At 38.1% G+C, this 12,464-nt stretch overlaps 1 protein-coding gene across 15 annotated transcripts in view; it reads right to left on the bottom strand.

Moving 5' to 3' along the window:
• PHLDB2 (pleckstrin homology like domain family B member 2) overlaps positions 1-12,464 on the bottom strand; it is a 105,619-nt gene that overhangs the window by 28,531 nt on the left and 64,624 nt on the right. For 7 of the 15 annotated variants that reach the window (XM_078065877.1, XM_078065871.1, XM_078065922.1 and 4 more), the window contains 6 exons: positions 10,641-10,796; positions 9,577-9,687; positions 6,899-6,988; positions 3,396-3,539; positions 2,583-2,771; positions 595-735 (listed from right to left, as the gene is read on the bottom strand). In XM_078065877.1, the coding sequence (XP_077922003.1) occupies positions 595-735; positions 2,583-2,771; positions 3,396-3,539; positions 6,899-6,988; positions 9,577-9,687; positions 10,641-10,796 (831 nt within the window). The remainder of the gene's footprint in view (positions 1-594; positions 736-2,582; positions 2,772-3,395; positions 3,540-6,898; positions 6,989-9,576; positions 9,688-10,640; positions 10,797-12,464) is intronic. The other 8 variants (XM_078065895.1, XM_078065898.1, XM_078065909.1 and 5 more) reach the window with 5 other exon arrangements.

The following is a 12,464-nucleotide window of genomic DNA, read 5'->3' as shown; positions in this document are numbered from 1 at the left end:
CACCACCCCCCCGGACACGTCGCAAAACATGAGTGAGGACTCAAGTGTCACACCATATGGGTTCATCGTCCAGCTTCACTGCTAACCAGATGAGGGCGCTTGGGCTAGTTGCTTAGCCTCTTTACACCTCAGTTTGTCTGTACATACAATGCGAATAATACAGAGAACTTTTGCTGAATAGTGTTGCCAGATTTTAAAATGAGACAATCCATATAAAGGGCTTAGTCCAGGGTCAGGCTCATAGAAATGACTCTCAGTAAATATTTGTTGCTCTTATTCCTGGAATCCAGAGTTTATATCCTCCAGTTTCCAGATCTGGGAGGTGGTCATGGGAATCTGTCAAGTAAGTGAACGCTATTCACCACTTAATGTGGTGATGGTAGAAAATACCCAGGACTAGGTTCTTTGGTTCCAGAGTGTACAATTCCGAACGTCCTCTGAATAGGATAGAAAATGCAATTTAGTTTTATGTCTGCCCAACAAGCAAACTTAATGGTTTATTATTCAGCATTTTCTATTAGAGCCTTTGCACGTTGGCCTACGTTAGGACAAGACTCACTGAACGCGAAGCCCATGGTTCACCCCACGTCCTACCTTTGGGGCGGTGCTTCTCCCCATAGTAGCACTGCTGAAATGTGGGGATATGGAAGGTGTGGTTTTCTTTCGAGGCAAAGTGTCACTCAGATAGAGGCCTTCTTTATGCTGTTTTTTCCTTTCTTCCAGACTTCTAAAATGCTTTAAATGCAAATGTAAAGCAGAATAGCAAAACTTGACTAATTGAAACAGGTCACTGAAGGAATTAAGAAGTATGCATTTACAAAGAAGTTTTGGAATTTTAACACAGAATTTAAAAAAAAATTCAACTTATACTTGTGTTCACTAACAGACTAGGGCTAGCATTTGGTAAGATACATAGACACTGGAAGAATTTATTACTGAAATGAGAAACTTAAAAAAAAAAAAATCCACCTTTCACTTTCATAGTTAGTGCCTGCAGCCTTGGGGCCTCAGGACAACTTACAAATTATTATGATGGTCGCCATGTGGATGGCGGAACAGCCAGTGGACAAAGCAAGTAAGCAGTTTCTCCCCTTGTCTGTCTGGACAGTTCTGTGTGATGGCACAGATCCCAGTGTGAGGAGAACAGGGAAGGGAGAAGGGAGAAGATGGAGAGAAAGAGCGAGTAAACAGGGAAGTTGTTTTCAAGTCGGAATAATAGTTTAATTACATATAAACACTTCAAATCCATATAACGTTTCCATATAAGGCATCCTTCTAGGTTGTTCTTTTATTTAAAAAAAGATCTTAGCCAAGAAACCCCTACACTAATCCCTCGTATTTAAAATCCTCCTGCTGACCATTTCTTTCTTTCTTTCTTTTTCTTTCTTTCTTTCTTTTCAGATTCCTAAGGCAAAATTTTTGCCAACTTGAAATTTTTCCAAATTTTTCTTAGCCTCCCCCCAGAATGTCTTAAGTAGTAAAGTTATTTCCTAATTAAAGGTTCTTAGGGTTTGATCATTTTTATACTAAGCTCAGGTTGTTGAAATATACAAACATTAATGCAAATTTGAGTTACCAAGTTTATGATCAATTTTTAAACATGCCAATCATGAAATATATCTGCATTTTAACTTTATAATTATCTATTTATACTAGTTAATATTTATTAACCTAAAAGTAGCGAGGAGATACAGTCCTTTAACAAGAGGTAAAAGTCAGTAGAGATAACTTCAAGAAATATAATGGCTGGGCCCAGCAAACCAGGGCCCATCTAATTTGGGGATCTAGTGACTATGATTCCTTAGCATCTTCTGGGGCCAAATTCATATAGAAATCTGATTATAGTTGAAAGGAACCCTCAAAAGAGACTTTTTGAACACTCAAGCATGATTATGCACTAGATGTACTAAAAGAAGGGTGACATTCATAATAATGAATTGTTTATTTAAAATATGTGATTGATAAAAACTTCTATGAGCCAAATGCATTATTTGTGGTGTGACCTTGGACAAACTATTTACCTCTGCTAAGTAAGCCTCCATTCCCTAAATGTCAAAAAGGAGTTAATTCTTATTTTACAGGCTTGTTAGAAGGAAGAAATGAGATATTTATTTGTAAAATGTTTAGCAAATTTTGACCCATAACAGGGGCATGATGTCCATTATTAGGATTTCAGTACTGTGTAAGAAAAATATTTTGTGTTGACACAGCAACTTTTTATAGCATGGATTTAACGGTAATAATTATTATCATTTTGCAAAACTACCTGAGACAAGTTACACTATTTTCGTTGAATGGGAACTGAAGAATGAGGATATGAAACGTACCTAGCTCCAACATACCAAAAGTCAAGAGAGGACAGTCAAGGGGTCAAAGTTTAGAACAATCCCAACACCCTTAAAAAATACTAAAGGTCCTTAAAAAACGTAAGAACAAAAACCAACCAAATAAAAGAAAACCCAGCAAAGGAGTATGCACGTCTTTTTGAAAAAATGCCTTTGGAAAAGTGGAAGGAAAGATTCCACATCAGGGACTGCTGTCAAGGTCAAAGTCTCAGACTCTGAACACCAGCGCCCAGTTACCTGTTGCTCCTGTTGTTGCCGCTGCCTTCTGCATTTCTTAGCTGGTAGAGGAGGAGGTGTGTCATTTAAAAGTATAGGATCGACAGACGGAGCCAGGGCTTCGGGCCAAGGGGCTGATGGAGGTTGAGTGATAGGATGAGGAGAAAGGGTGGAAGGAAACATAAATCCAGAACAGACAGGTGATCTTTGCTTTATAGGAGAAAGAAAAAGTATGTATGTGTCCATATGAAATGAAAGAATAAGACAAAGAAATGAAATCGATAATCTCAATTTTCTATTTTCTTGTACTTTAATCAAGAAGTCACAAATCATGGGCAGGATCTTTCAAATTTAGCTTCTTGTTAAAATTCCACTCTGGGAACAACTTGGATCAGTTCGAAGGTATTTTAATTTACTATTCTTTGCCCCTCCCCAGATGTTTTAAAAAGGTGTAACATTAAAAAAAAAAAAAAATCCATCCCACAAACACAAGAGAAAACAAAATCAAACTGGAAAAATGATTCAAACTAACAATTTGAGAAAGGCTTTTGGTTTCTATGAAAACGAGGTCGAGTCAGAGGGCTAAGATCTAGAATTATTGTTTTCAACTTAATTCTCCTGGTACTCCACTCTGCACCGTCTATTTCGTGATTTCCAGTATGAGGATTCATACAACAGCGTCCCAGATGGGTATGTTTTTCAAACTCAGCATCACTCTGGCCCGCTAGTCAACCAGATGTACATGGTCACACACACCTTCATTTTCCAGGTAACCATGGGTTAATCTCTGACATGAGGAAAGCAGTGAATGAATGAAATGTCATGCCAACACACCTCTTTATTTTGTGGCTGGCTCACCAGCACAGCTGTGGTAGGCCCAGCGGCAACAGCATCAGCGTCAGCGGGGAGCTGAGTGGAAGGGGATAGAGTCGTGGAATTGACACATGGCTCATTAATTTCATTTACACTGATAGAGCCCTAAAAGGAGGAATTCAGAAGTTAAACACAAAGAAAGCAAAAGCTGAGGCATGCAAGAGTATTAATGCTCCCAGTACAATGGAGTTAGCTTTGAGCAGCACAGCCAAATATCTGTGGAATTACCAAATGTTTCATTAAGGGAATCATCAGCAATTAAAATGGATTTATGATGCTTAATCTTGAAAAATGATATTCCAAACATTACACATCATTTTGGGGGGAGGGTGAAGTCAAGATGACTATATTATAAACAACCCAAAACCTTCGATTTTAGATTATCTAGAGGTATCAGCATTCATTCTGTTGATTGAATGAGGGCGGTACTATGCAACATTATAAAATAACCACACACACAAAAATCTGAGATATAAAATTTACAATGCAATCGCTCACTCCATAATCCAAGAGCCTTTTCCATAAATCTTTATTTTTAGATTTTCCTCTTTTCTTCTGTCTTTCGACAAGTTAGAGTGTGAGTAAAGTGGGCCGAAGGCTTCAGGTTTTTGTACTAAGAAATTTTATAAATACTAATTTATTTGCAATGCAATCTAGCTTTTAGGTATCTCAACTAAATGAGAATAAAAGGGACACTTGTCCCCTCATGAGCCTTCCCCAGCAAGACAAAGGTACACACACACAAACACACACCCCTAAGGTAGAGTTGCAGCTCGAGGCTATTTCAATTCAAGGCACCTTCCCCAACTCTCAGCTCTACCCCAGGACAGAGAATTGCCCATGACGATGATTCAGTTTTGGCTTCAGCTTCGAGAAAATACCCATGAATCAAAACCTGCAAGATTCAAAACTCCTCAATTTGTATTTGAGGAAAAGGCACTTGTCAATTTTCATGGTAAGTATTTGTACAGATCAATCATAATTTTCACCACATCAACAAAACGGTGGGAAAAGTAGAAGAAAGAGTACAGAATAATATTTCTCTTTTAAAAGTAAAATTGAGTTAAATTTAACACTTGGGATCTTCTATTAGCCCACCAATCCTTTAAAAAAGTGGCTCCAGGGTAGGCAAGATACAATTATGTTGGTGAAGCAAAATTTTCAGGCTGGAAAGCAAAGTTTTTATTGATTTATAATTACGACAAAGTGAGGAAAGCTAGAGTTGACTATAAACTGTAGGTTTCAAAATGCTGGTGAATACAGTCTTGGACTTCATGGCAATAGATACCATGTAAAGTTTCAGAAGGTTAAATCGAAGAAAGGAAGTTGACAACTAGGTTCTTAAATTTCCTTTTGTCTTTGATAATAAATAGGAATGAAGGGCAACGACTTTCAGTCATGCATTTGCTCAGTTGACAGCCTGGTGTTTCAAAACCAGGATTTGATTCTTTATACATCATAGACCATATAACCTGATTTATTGCTTCAAACATGGATGCCATTTGTCAAAAGTGGCACTTGTTTAAAAGAGTTAGATATAAATTAATCACTCCTTAAAAAAAGAGAGAAGGGTGAGAGAATGAGACAGTGAGAGAGAGGGGGGGGGGGGGAAGAAAGGAAGAAATTCAAAACATCTTGTGACCCAAGTTGGCTTAGTCCATGAAAGAGAACACAGCTACTCAACAAACGTAAGAGTTGGAGACATACAAATAGTCAAAAGCCAAATGGGCTTTTGGCACCAGGAAGTCTGCAGAGAAAAAGAACTCATTAGCAGAAAAGGGAAGATTTTATTCTTGTACCAAGAGGTAAAAAGACCCGAGAGCCTGTCTCATTCATTTGGAGGCCACAGTCCCTCAAACTCAGTATGTCCAGAGTCAAACCGCGTATCTTCCCTCATAAACCTGTGCTATCCCCAGTCTTCACTACCTCAGAAACAGGTCCTCACTGTCCAGCTCATTATTCAAACTGGAAAAATGACATCATTCCTAATTCCTCCCTTAATTTACTTCATCCTCACATCCAATCTATCAGCAAGAACTGTTAACTCTGCCTCCAAAATAGATCCGCATCCAGCTATTTCTCTCCATCTCCGCCAGTGCGTGAAGGCAAGACACCCGCATCTCCAGCCTCCACTACTGCAGCCGCCTCCTTACTGGCTCTCCTGCTCTCTTCCTCTTGCTCCTCATAATCCGGGCCAGCAGCCCAGAGGGATGCTTAACAAATGGACAGCAAATAATATCACCTCCCTGCTTAAGACCTCTCACTCAGTGACTTCCCAGCCACATCAGATAAGGCATGTTTCTTTGACACGCCTCACAAGACCTGGTCCCTGCCCACCTCACTGACATTCTCTTCTTCCACTCCACTCCATCCACTGTGACCCTGTGTTCACCGAATCTGCGAGTTCCATGTTCTGAATAATGGAAACTATGAAACTGCATGATCTCATAAAGCTCTTGTAGAAATATTTCACAAAATGCTTCCAAGATACACATTATTCATGCTTATTGTGTGATGAGTGTTTACTTCAGATACCTACTCACACACACACACAAAATACTTCCTATGTAGGAAGTCTTAACTCCGCTATCGTTTAAAAAGATATTTATAAATAAAGGGTTTTTTGTTATTACACACAATTTTATGCAGAAGCAAGCTTTTTCTTTAGCTTTTTGGAAAAAAAACAAATACAAAGAAAACGATTTTCAATTGGGACAGATGATAGCTACACTTGCGGTGAACGCGGCATAACATAAAAACTCGCTGAATCACGAGGTTGTACACCTGCAACTAATGTCATAGGTGTGTCAACTATACGAGAAAAACCCAACTATTTTTTTTCTCAGTCAGGGTTATGACTTTCCAAATTAGAGTTAAAATATTCTTCCATTGTAGCAGCGTAGCTCCATAAAAAGGTATTTCAGAAAGATAGATGTTTGGAATAAAGAGTGTGTGGAGCTTCATGTAAGTAGGTATTTCTAATTTAGGGAGGGAAACAGCAGAAACAACATTGGGGGAAAAAGAGACAGAGAAAAGAAAGGAACCAGGCTATCTTAGTAAATGTGCAGAGGCATTTTCACTTGCTATCAGACTTAGGAGAAAGAGAAGTAACGTAAGAAAGAGGAGGAACTGAAAAAGGAAATTGCAGAGAGGAAGAGAATTTAAGACTAATCTTGGTTTGGATCCTAACTTGTTTGAAACCCCAAGTTAACCCACAATGTCATGGTCAAGCATGGTCTGCAATACACACACACATACACACACGCAAAGTGCATCTGCATTAAATGCAAAGATAATCCGTGAAACCCTTAAAGCATAAATAAAAGGCAGGAAAACCATCAAAGCACTGAATGTTTTCAAAGTCACTCAAGTTAATGTTTTCCTATTTAGTTAATCATATAAAACAAAGGCACATCTCTTGATTTCTAAGGTGATGTAAGTGGACATGGAAAATCATAGCTTACCTCTTTCAGAGTACTGGGGTTGACAGGAAACCCTTTCCCCCCAGAGAGGCTGGAGTATTTCTTTTCCAAATTACAAAGATTTTCCTTTTCCTGAAGGAACACAAAATCTATTAAGCCTGGTCAATCTTGGATTTCCCTGAAGACTAATGACGTTGAGTATTTTATCATGTGTCTTATTGACTCTTCGTATATCTTCTTTTGTGAAGTGTTTGTTTTCAATTCTTTGGACTGTTTTTTTAAAAAATTTATTTATTGAGTGTTTATTGACCATTATTGAACTGTAGGAGTTTTTAATATATTCTGCATATAAGTCCTTTGTCATTTCCTCTTTAAGAAACCTTTGCTCACCCCAAGGCCAGGGAAGTGTACTCACAGTCCTACATTTTCTTCTAGAAACTTTATCACTTTAATTTTTATGTTGCAGTCTGCCTTGAATTAATTTATATGCGTGGTGTGAGGACAGATGCATTAGGTTTCGTTTGTTTCCATGTTTACCCAAGTGATCCAGCACTACTTGTTGGAAAGACTTTCTTTTTCCTACTGGATTATCTCGGAGCTCTTTGTCAAAAAAAATCAACAGTGTATGTGTGGGTCTATTTCTGGACCTTCTGTTTGGTTCCATTGATCTATACGTCTAGCTCTATGTCAGCACCACATCATTTTAAATACTATAGCTTTGGAGGCAACCTTGAAATCAAATAGTATAAATCCTTCAACTTGGTTCTTGTTGATTCTCGTTACTTGTAATTCTTATGTTCTGCAGCATTGCTGTGAACACTGAATTAGTAAATGATGAACCATTATTCCTACAGGAAATACACAGGTGGGTTACTGTGCGCTTCTTCAAAAAAATTTCAACTGATCAATACATAACTTTGCTTTATGTGTGCTTCTGTTTAAAGACATCTTATTTGATATATACTGTTGATTCATAAACACTGAACTCACAGCTAAAAGCACTGTAATTTATGCCTGAATGCAGCTTATTTAACACATGCATTTTCTCCACGAGGCACATCGCAACCTTCCCGCCCTTAGAAACACTCGTACGTTAGCACTATGCTAGAGAGGCATTTTAAACAGCAAAATCACCAAAAAAAAGCACAAACAATGTGAAAACATAGCACTAAATAATCCACAAAAGGGACACTTATTTACTCTATGAGAGTTGAAACAGGAAGGTAGAGTGTTGCTTTGTTCAACCTCAGCCGGGAATGTGTATGCTGCAGGACTCAAAATTTTTGCTGTTCTGCACACATCCATCAGTGAACTGTATGACTAGTATTGATTTGGGGGCTGCAAGTAAATTTTAGTGAGCAAGCAAATTCACAGATACAGACTCCTTGAATAATGTGGATCAACTATAAATTTTAGCATCAACTTGTCAATTTCTACAAAAAAAGTCTGCTGGGATTTTTATTGAGACTGAGACATATCTATAGATCAATTTGGGAAAATACAAATCTTCATACTTATAGACCACAATTTTTAGAATAGAATTATATTTTATATATTTTAATGAGGCAGTGGTATTTGTATGATGGTGATTACCCATTCTAAAAAATCTATCACTATGAGATTTTCCCCCCTTTTTTGCTAAAACCTCAGAAACTACTTAAATCCTACATATTACACTATCTGATTTAAGCTGTGCCTTTGAATATCATGTGCAAAGGGTGGTGCAGAGGTCAATGGAACCAGAGCTCATCCCCAGAGCAGGAGACAGGGATGGAAAACATAAATCCATTCTGAGATTTCTAGGTGCCAAAGCAGCAGGAGGAGGGGAGTTGTCAGGGATCTGTGGGGGCTACGTAGGTGCACCTTGAGTGGACTCATAGTTCTATGTGAAGGACCAATTTTCTTTCCCTTCTCAACCTAAAAATAGTTAAGTGGCTAAGTTGAGAATATTCCAGCTACATGTCTTCTAGGGAGGAGCGTGGTCTAGCCTCATCCTTTAGTCCCTCATTCTTTCTCCTGTACCCCATTCTGGGTCCATCTCATATTTTCAGGATCCCAAGTGTCACATTCTAGGCAGTGGCCTGCATACAAGGCTCAGTGCTGAGACTAGCCCATCAATTTTAACTTTTGGTGTCTTAGATCTTAGACTACGTCAGAAAATCAGGCTGCAGGTTGGGCAAAGGAAACCCTTTACGTGCAGCCACATTAGGCACTAGGCAGATGGGACCACAGTCCCTTTGGTGAGGATGATCTTGCTCCCCATGAGGGGTGTCTACTAGCCAGTGAAGCCAAACTAAACCCAATGTGGCAATTGCCAGGAGGACCCATAGGCAAATAATTGGAGTCTGACACCACAGCAGCTGAGCCAAAACGTTTGATAGCAGCAAAAAAGGCAGAATATGTTCTACCTATTTGAAGAAAAATCTGTTTTTTTCAAAAGAAGAAAATCCGAAAACGTACATGTTTTTCAAGTTTGAATTTTCACACCATGGAAAAATCATGAGGAGAATGTCCTTGCTTACTTCATGAATTAGAGTTAATCATTCACAGAGTATCAGCTTATTAATGTGGAGAAGTAAATAAAAATGTATATTTAAAAAATCTTCTTTAAATTAAAATCCACTATTCATTATTAAAAGGCACTTGCTTTGAAGGAAGCAACTTTCCCCAAGCTGTAACCTGAGTTTTATTGCAACCAGTGCTAAAAAGGAAATACTTACTCTTTGCAACATCATTATTAAATTATTCTTTTCTTTCACAAAATGATCTTGTTCTCTCTGAGCCTGCTGGACAATGTGATTGGCTTGCTTTTTCAATGCAGAAATTTTTTCCTGGAGGAAAAAAGATGATGATATACATACGCACGTTAGACATTCAATGGTTTGCCAGTATGTCCTGGAAAAGGGAAAAGTGTTGACAACTGGATCAGCAATGACCACATTTTCACTGGTGGTAGGCAGTGATTATTACCTAGAGACTGTGAGGTAGTCTCTTTGACCTGCCAAGCTGAAGGCTTTTCTTTACCTAAGGCCAATACAGTCCACGTGGTTTAAAATCTATTTGAAGAATGCATAAGTCAACAGGAAATCTTGTTTTAGACTGTAAATGAATCATCTTGGGAGACGCCTTATGGGAAAAATAACAATGTAAGTTCTTATTTAAGCTGAGAGCTTAAGAAGTCACCTTCTTTATCTCCTTTCCCCTCAATTTTATTGGTTTAATATAGAGCACTGGGATGTGATTCTAAGTTTTGGAACAAGAGCTGAATTCTGGGGCGGGACATCTGGGTGCAGGAGGTGGGCGGAGCCAGCGATGTGCATGGCATTTGGCGGGGCTATTTCTAATGGTAATAAGCTATCAGCCAACTTTAAGAACTATGAGCAGTGGGAAACCGAAGATGCCAAAATAGACTTTGTTCACAGAACTATTCTAAATCTAGTTACTGTGATTGCAAAAGCGAGTAACTTAAAACAAATATCTGAATTTCTGATTTTTTTCTCCCTTGGTTTTCACACAAATGAAAAAAATCAGATATTATAAATCAACGGCATCTACAGCAGTAAGTAATGGTAACTGTAACACATCTCGGGATATCCAGCTCGGAGCACCATTTGGTATGTAGATGGCAGCCTCCATAATCTGTCAAATGTGACATGTGGTGAAACACACACAGATATTCAGATATAAAGACAGGTAGACAGAGGGCTACATTAATGATTATTCCTGTCATGGAGTGAGGGGTGAATGTGGACTTTTTACACTGAATGACACCTGGCAAAAGTACCTTTCGAGTCACAATGTTCCGTTGATATTCGGCTACTTCACGCAGGAGCTGTTGGGTCAGGTTCTCCTTCTCCTCATCCAGACGGCTCTCACGCTCAAGCTGCTGGAATTCCAGGTCTTCAAAGTGTTTGCTCTCCACGTCCAACAGGTCGGCATCCTTTGGAGAAAGGGGAATGAAAACAAGACATACCAGAATGGCTGTAGCATTCTTAACATGAAGGAAAAAAATATTAAAAGCAAACAGTCCAAGATATCTTTCTAATTACTAAGCTGACCAGGGTTGGAACATGATAATCCTGACTTTTGGAGTTAAATCCCAGAGCAGTGACCATTAGAATGGAATTGAAAGGACCGGGGTGGGGGGGGGTGGGGGTGGGAGAGAAGCCCTGGTTTGAGACTGTTCTGTGGATGTAGGAATTCTTGCTTTAAATCTACTAGGCGGTTTTAAAATGGATCCTGAAGTATAAAAAGAATTCATTAGTAAATAACTAAACATTATCTGCTGACCAAGGTGTGACATGGTCTCTTGAGAAAACTCCCATTTTCCAAAATTTTCTAATGAAATGAGATTTTAGTATCAAGATCAAATTCAAGATTCCGAAGTTACTGACTATAAAACAAGACTCAAAATTTGGCACACATACAGATTAGATCTATATGATATATACAGGCATGCATGCTCCAATAATTTTATTGAAAGGAGAAGTCATTGAAAACATTTGGCAGTTGGTATTCTTACACTGGGCTTCTGTGACTCCCTTAACATTGTTTACAAAGATTTTTACTGGAAGCACAGCATTCATCAGGCACAAAGAGGGTCCCTAATGGTTAAGTACTACCACTCTGGGAATAATCTTGAGGACATTTAAGAAAGATCAGAAATCATAAAAATCAGATGGTCTAGAACAGGCATTTCCTAACCTATGAAATGTCTGAAGACAGAAGTGAATCTCTATCTGTGCAGAGACTGGTACATGTGGTATAAATGATTCTTCAATCTACATTTAAAAAAAAAAAAAAACACTTCCTTAATTCTGGAGCCTTGACAAAACCATGAATGCGGTAGGTATAGAAGATTTTAAAAAATATATAATTTGTAAATAATCTATGGCCAAAACGAGACAGCAGCTGGGCTATACGGTTTATAACTCTACATAGGCAAAATAGCCAGAACATGTTTTTTTTCCATTCAAAACATCAGAAAGAGTTGGATAAATGAATATGATAAATTAGATTTATATCAGTTTTTAAACATACCACCCCCTCTTTTGGTTTTTATGTGAGTGATAAATTAGGCCTTTTAATCAAATGGAATAACACATTTCTGTCTTCTGGAATGAATTTTATTCTGGGGATGATTCATAGAAGGATGATTAGCTACCATGTAATTACAAGCAGCACTATGGCAACAAGATTATTATGTCAACACAGTGGATTCTTAAAGCTTAAGGGCAAGAAAAACAATTTGAAAAACATATTCAGCATTTCTTAGCACCTTTTTTTTTTTTTACAGTTTAATTGGCCAAACAGAAAGTCATCTTGGTGTCAAGTTATTGGTGGACATTTCAAGTTTATCAGACATTTTATGCTTATAACTTCTAAAGGAATGAATGAATTTGGCCCAAATCTACTGACTACTGAAGTGATTAAAAGATAACCCAAGTGTTATGTCTTGAAACAAAATACTTGCCATCTTGAAACAATACATCAGTGGATATATTTACTCACGGGGTCATTCATAGTCAAGTTTTTAAGGTCTTTCAATTAAGCTTGGTTTGTGGCTAAAGATTATTGAGAGAAATAGTTTCATAAACTTTTTTTTTTA

This window comes from Halichoerus grypus, chromosome 1 (genome assembly GCF_964656455.1).
Source record: "Halichoerus grypus chromosome 1, mHalGry1.hap1.1, whole genome shotgun sequence".
Classification (NCBI taxonomy): domain Eukaryota; kingdom Metazoa; phylum Chordata; class Mammalia; order Carnivora; family Phocidae; genus Halichoerus; species Halichoerus grypus.
This window is presented reverse-complemented; position numbering and strand designations above follow the sequence as displayed.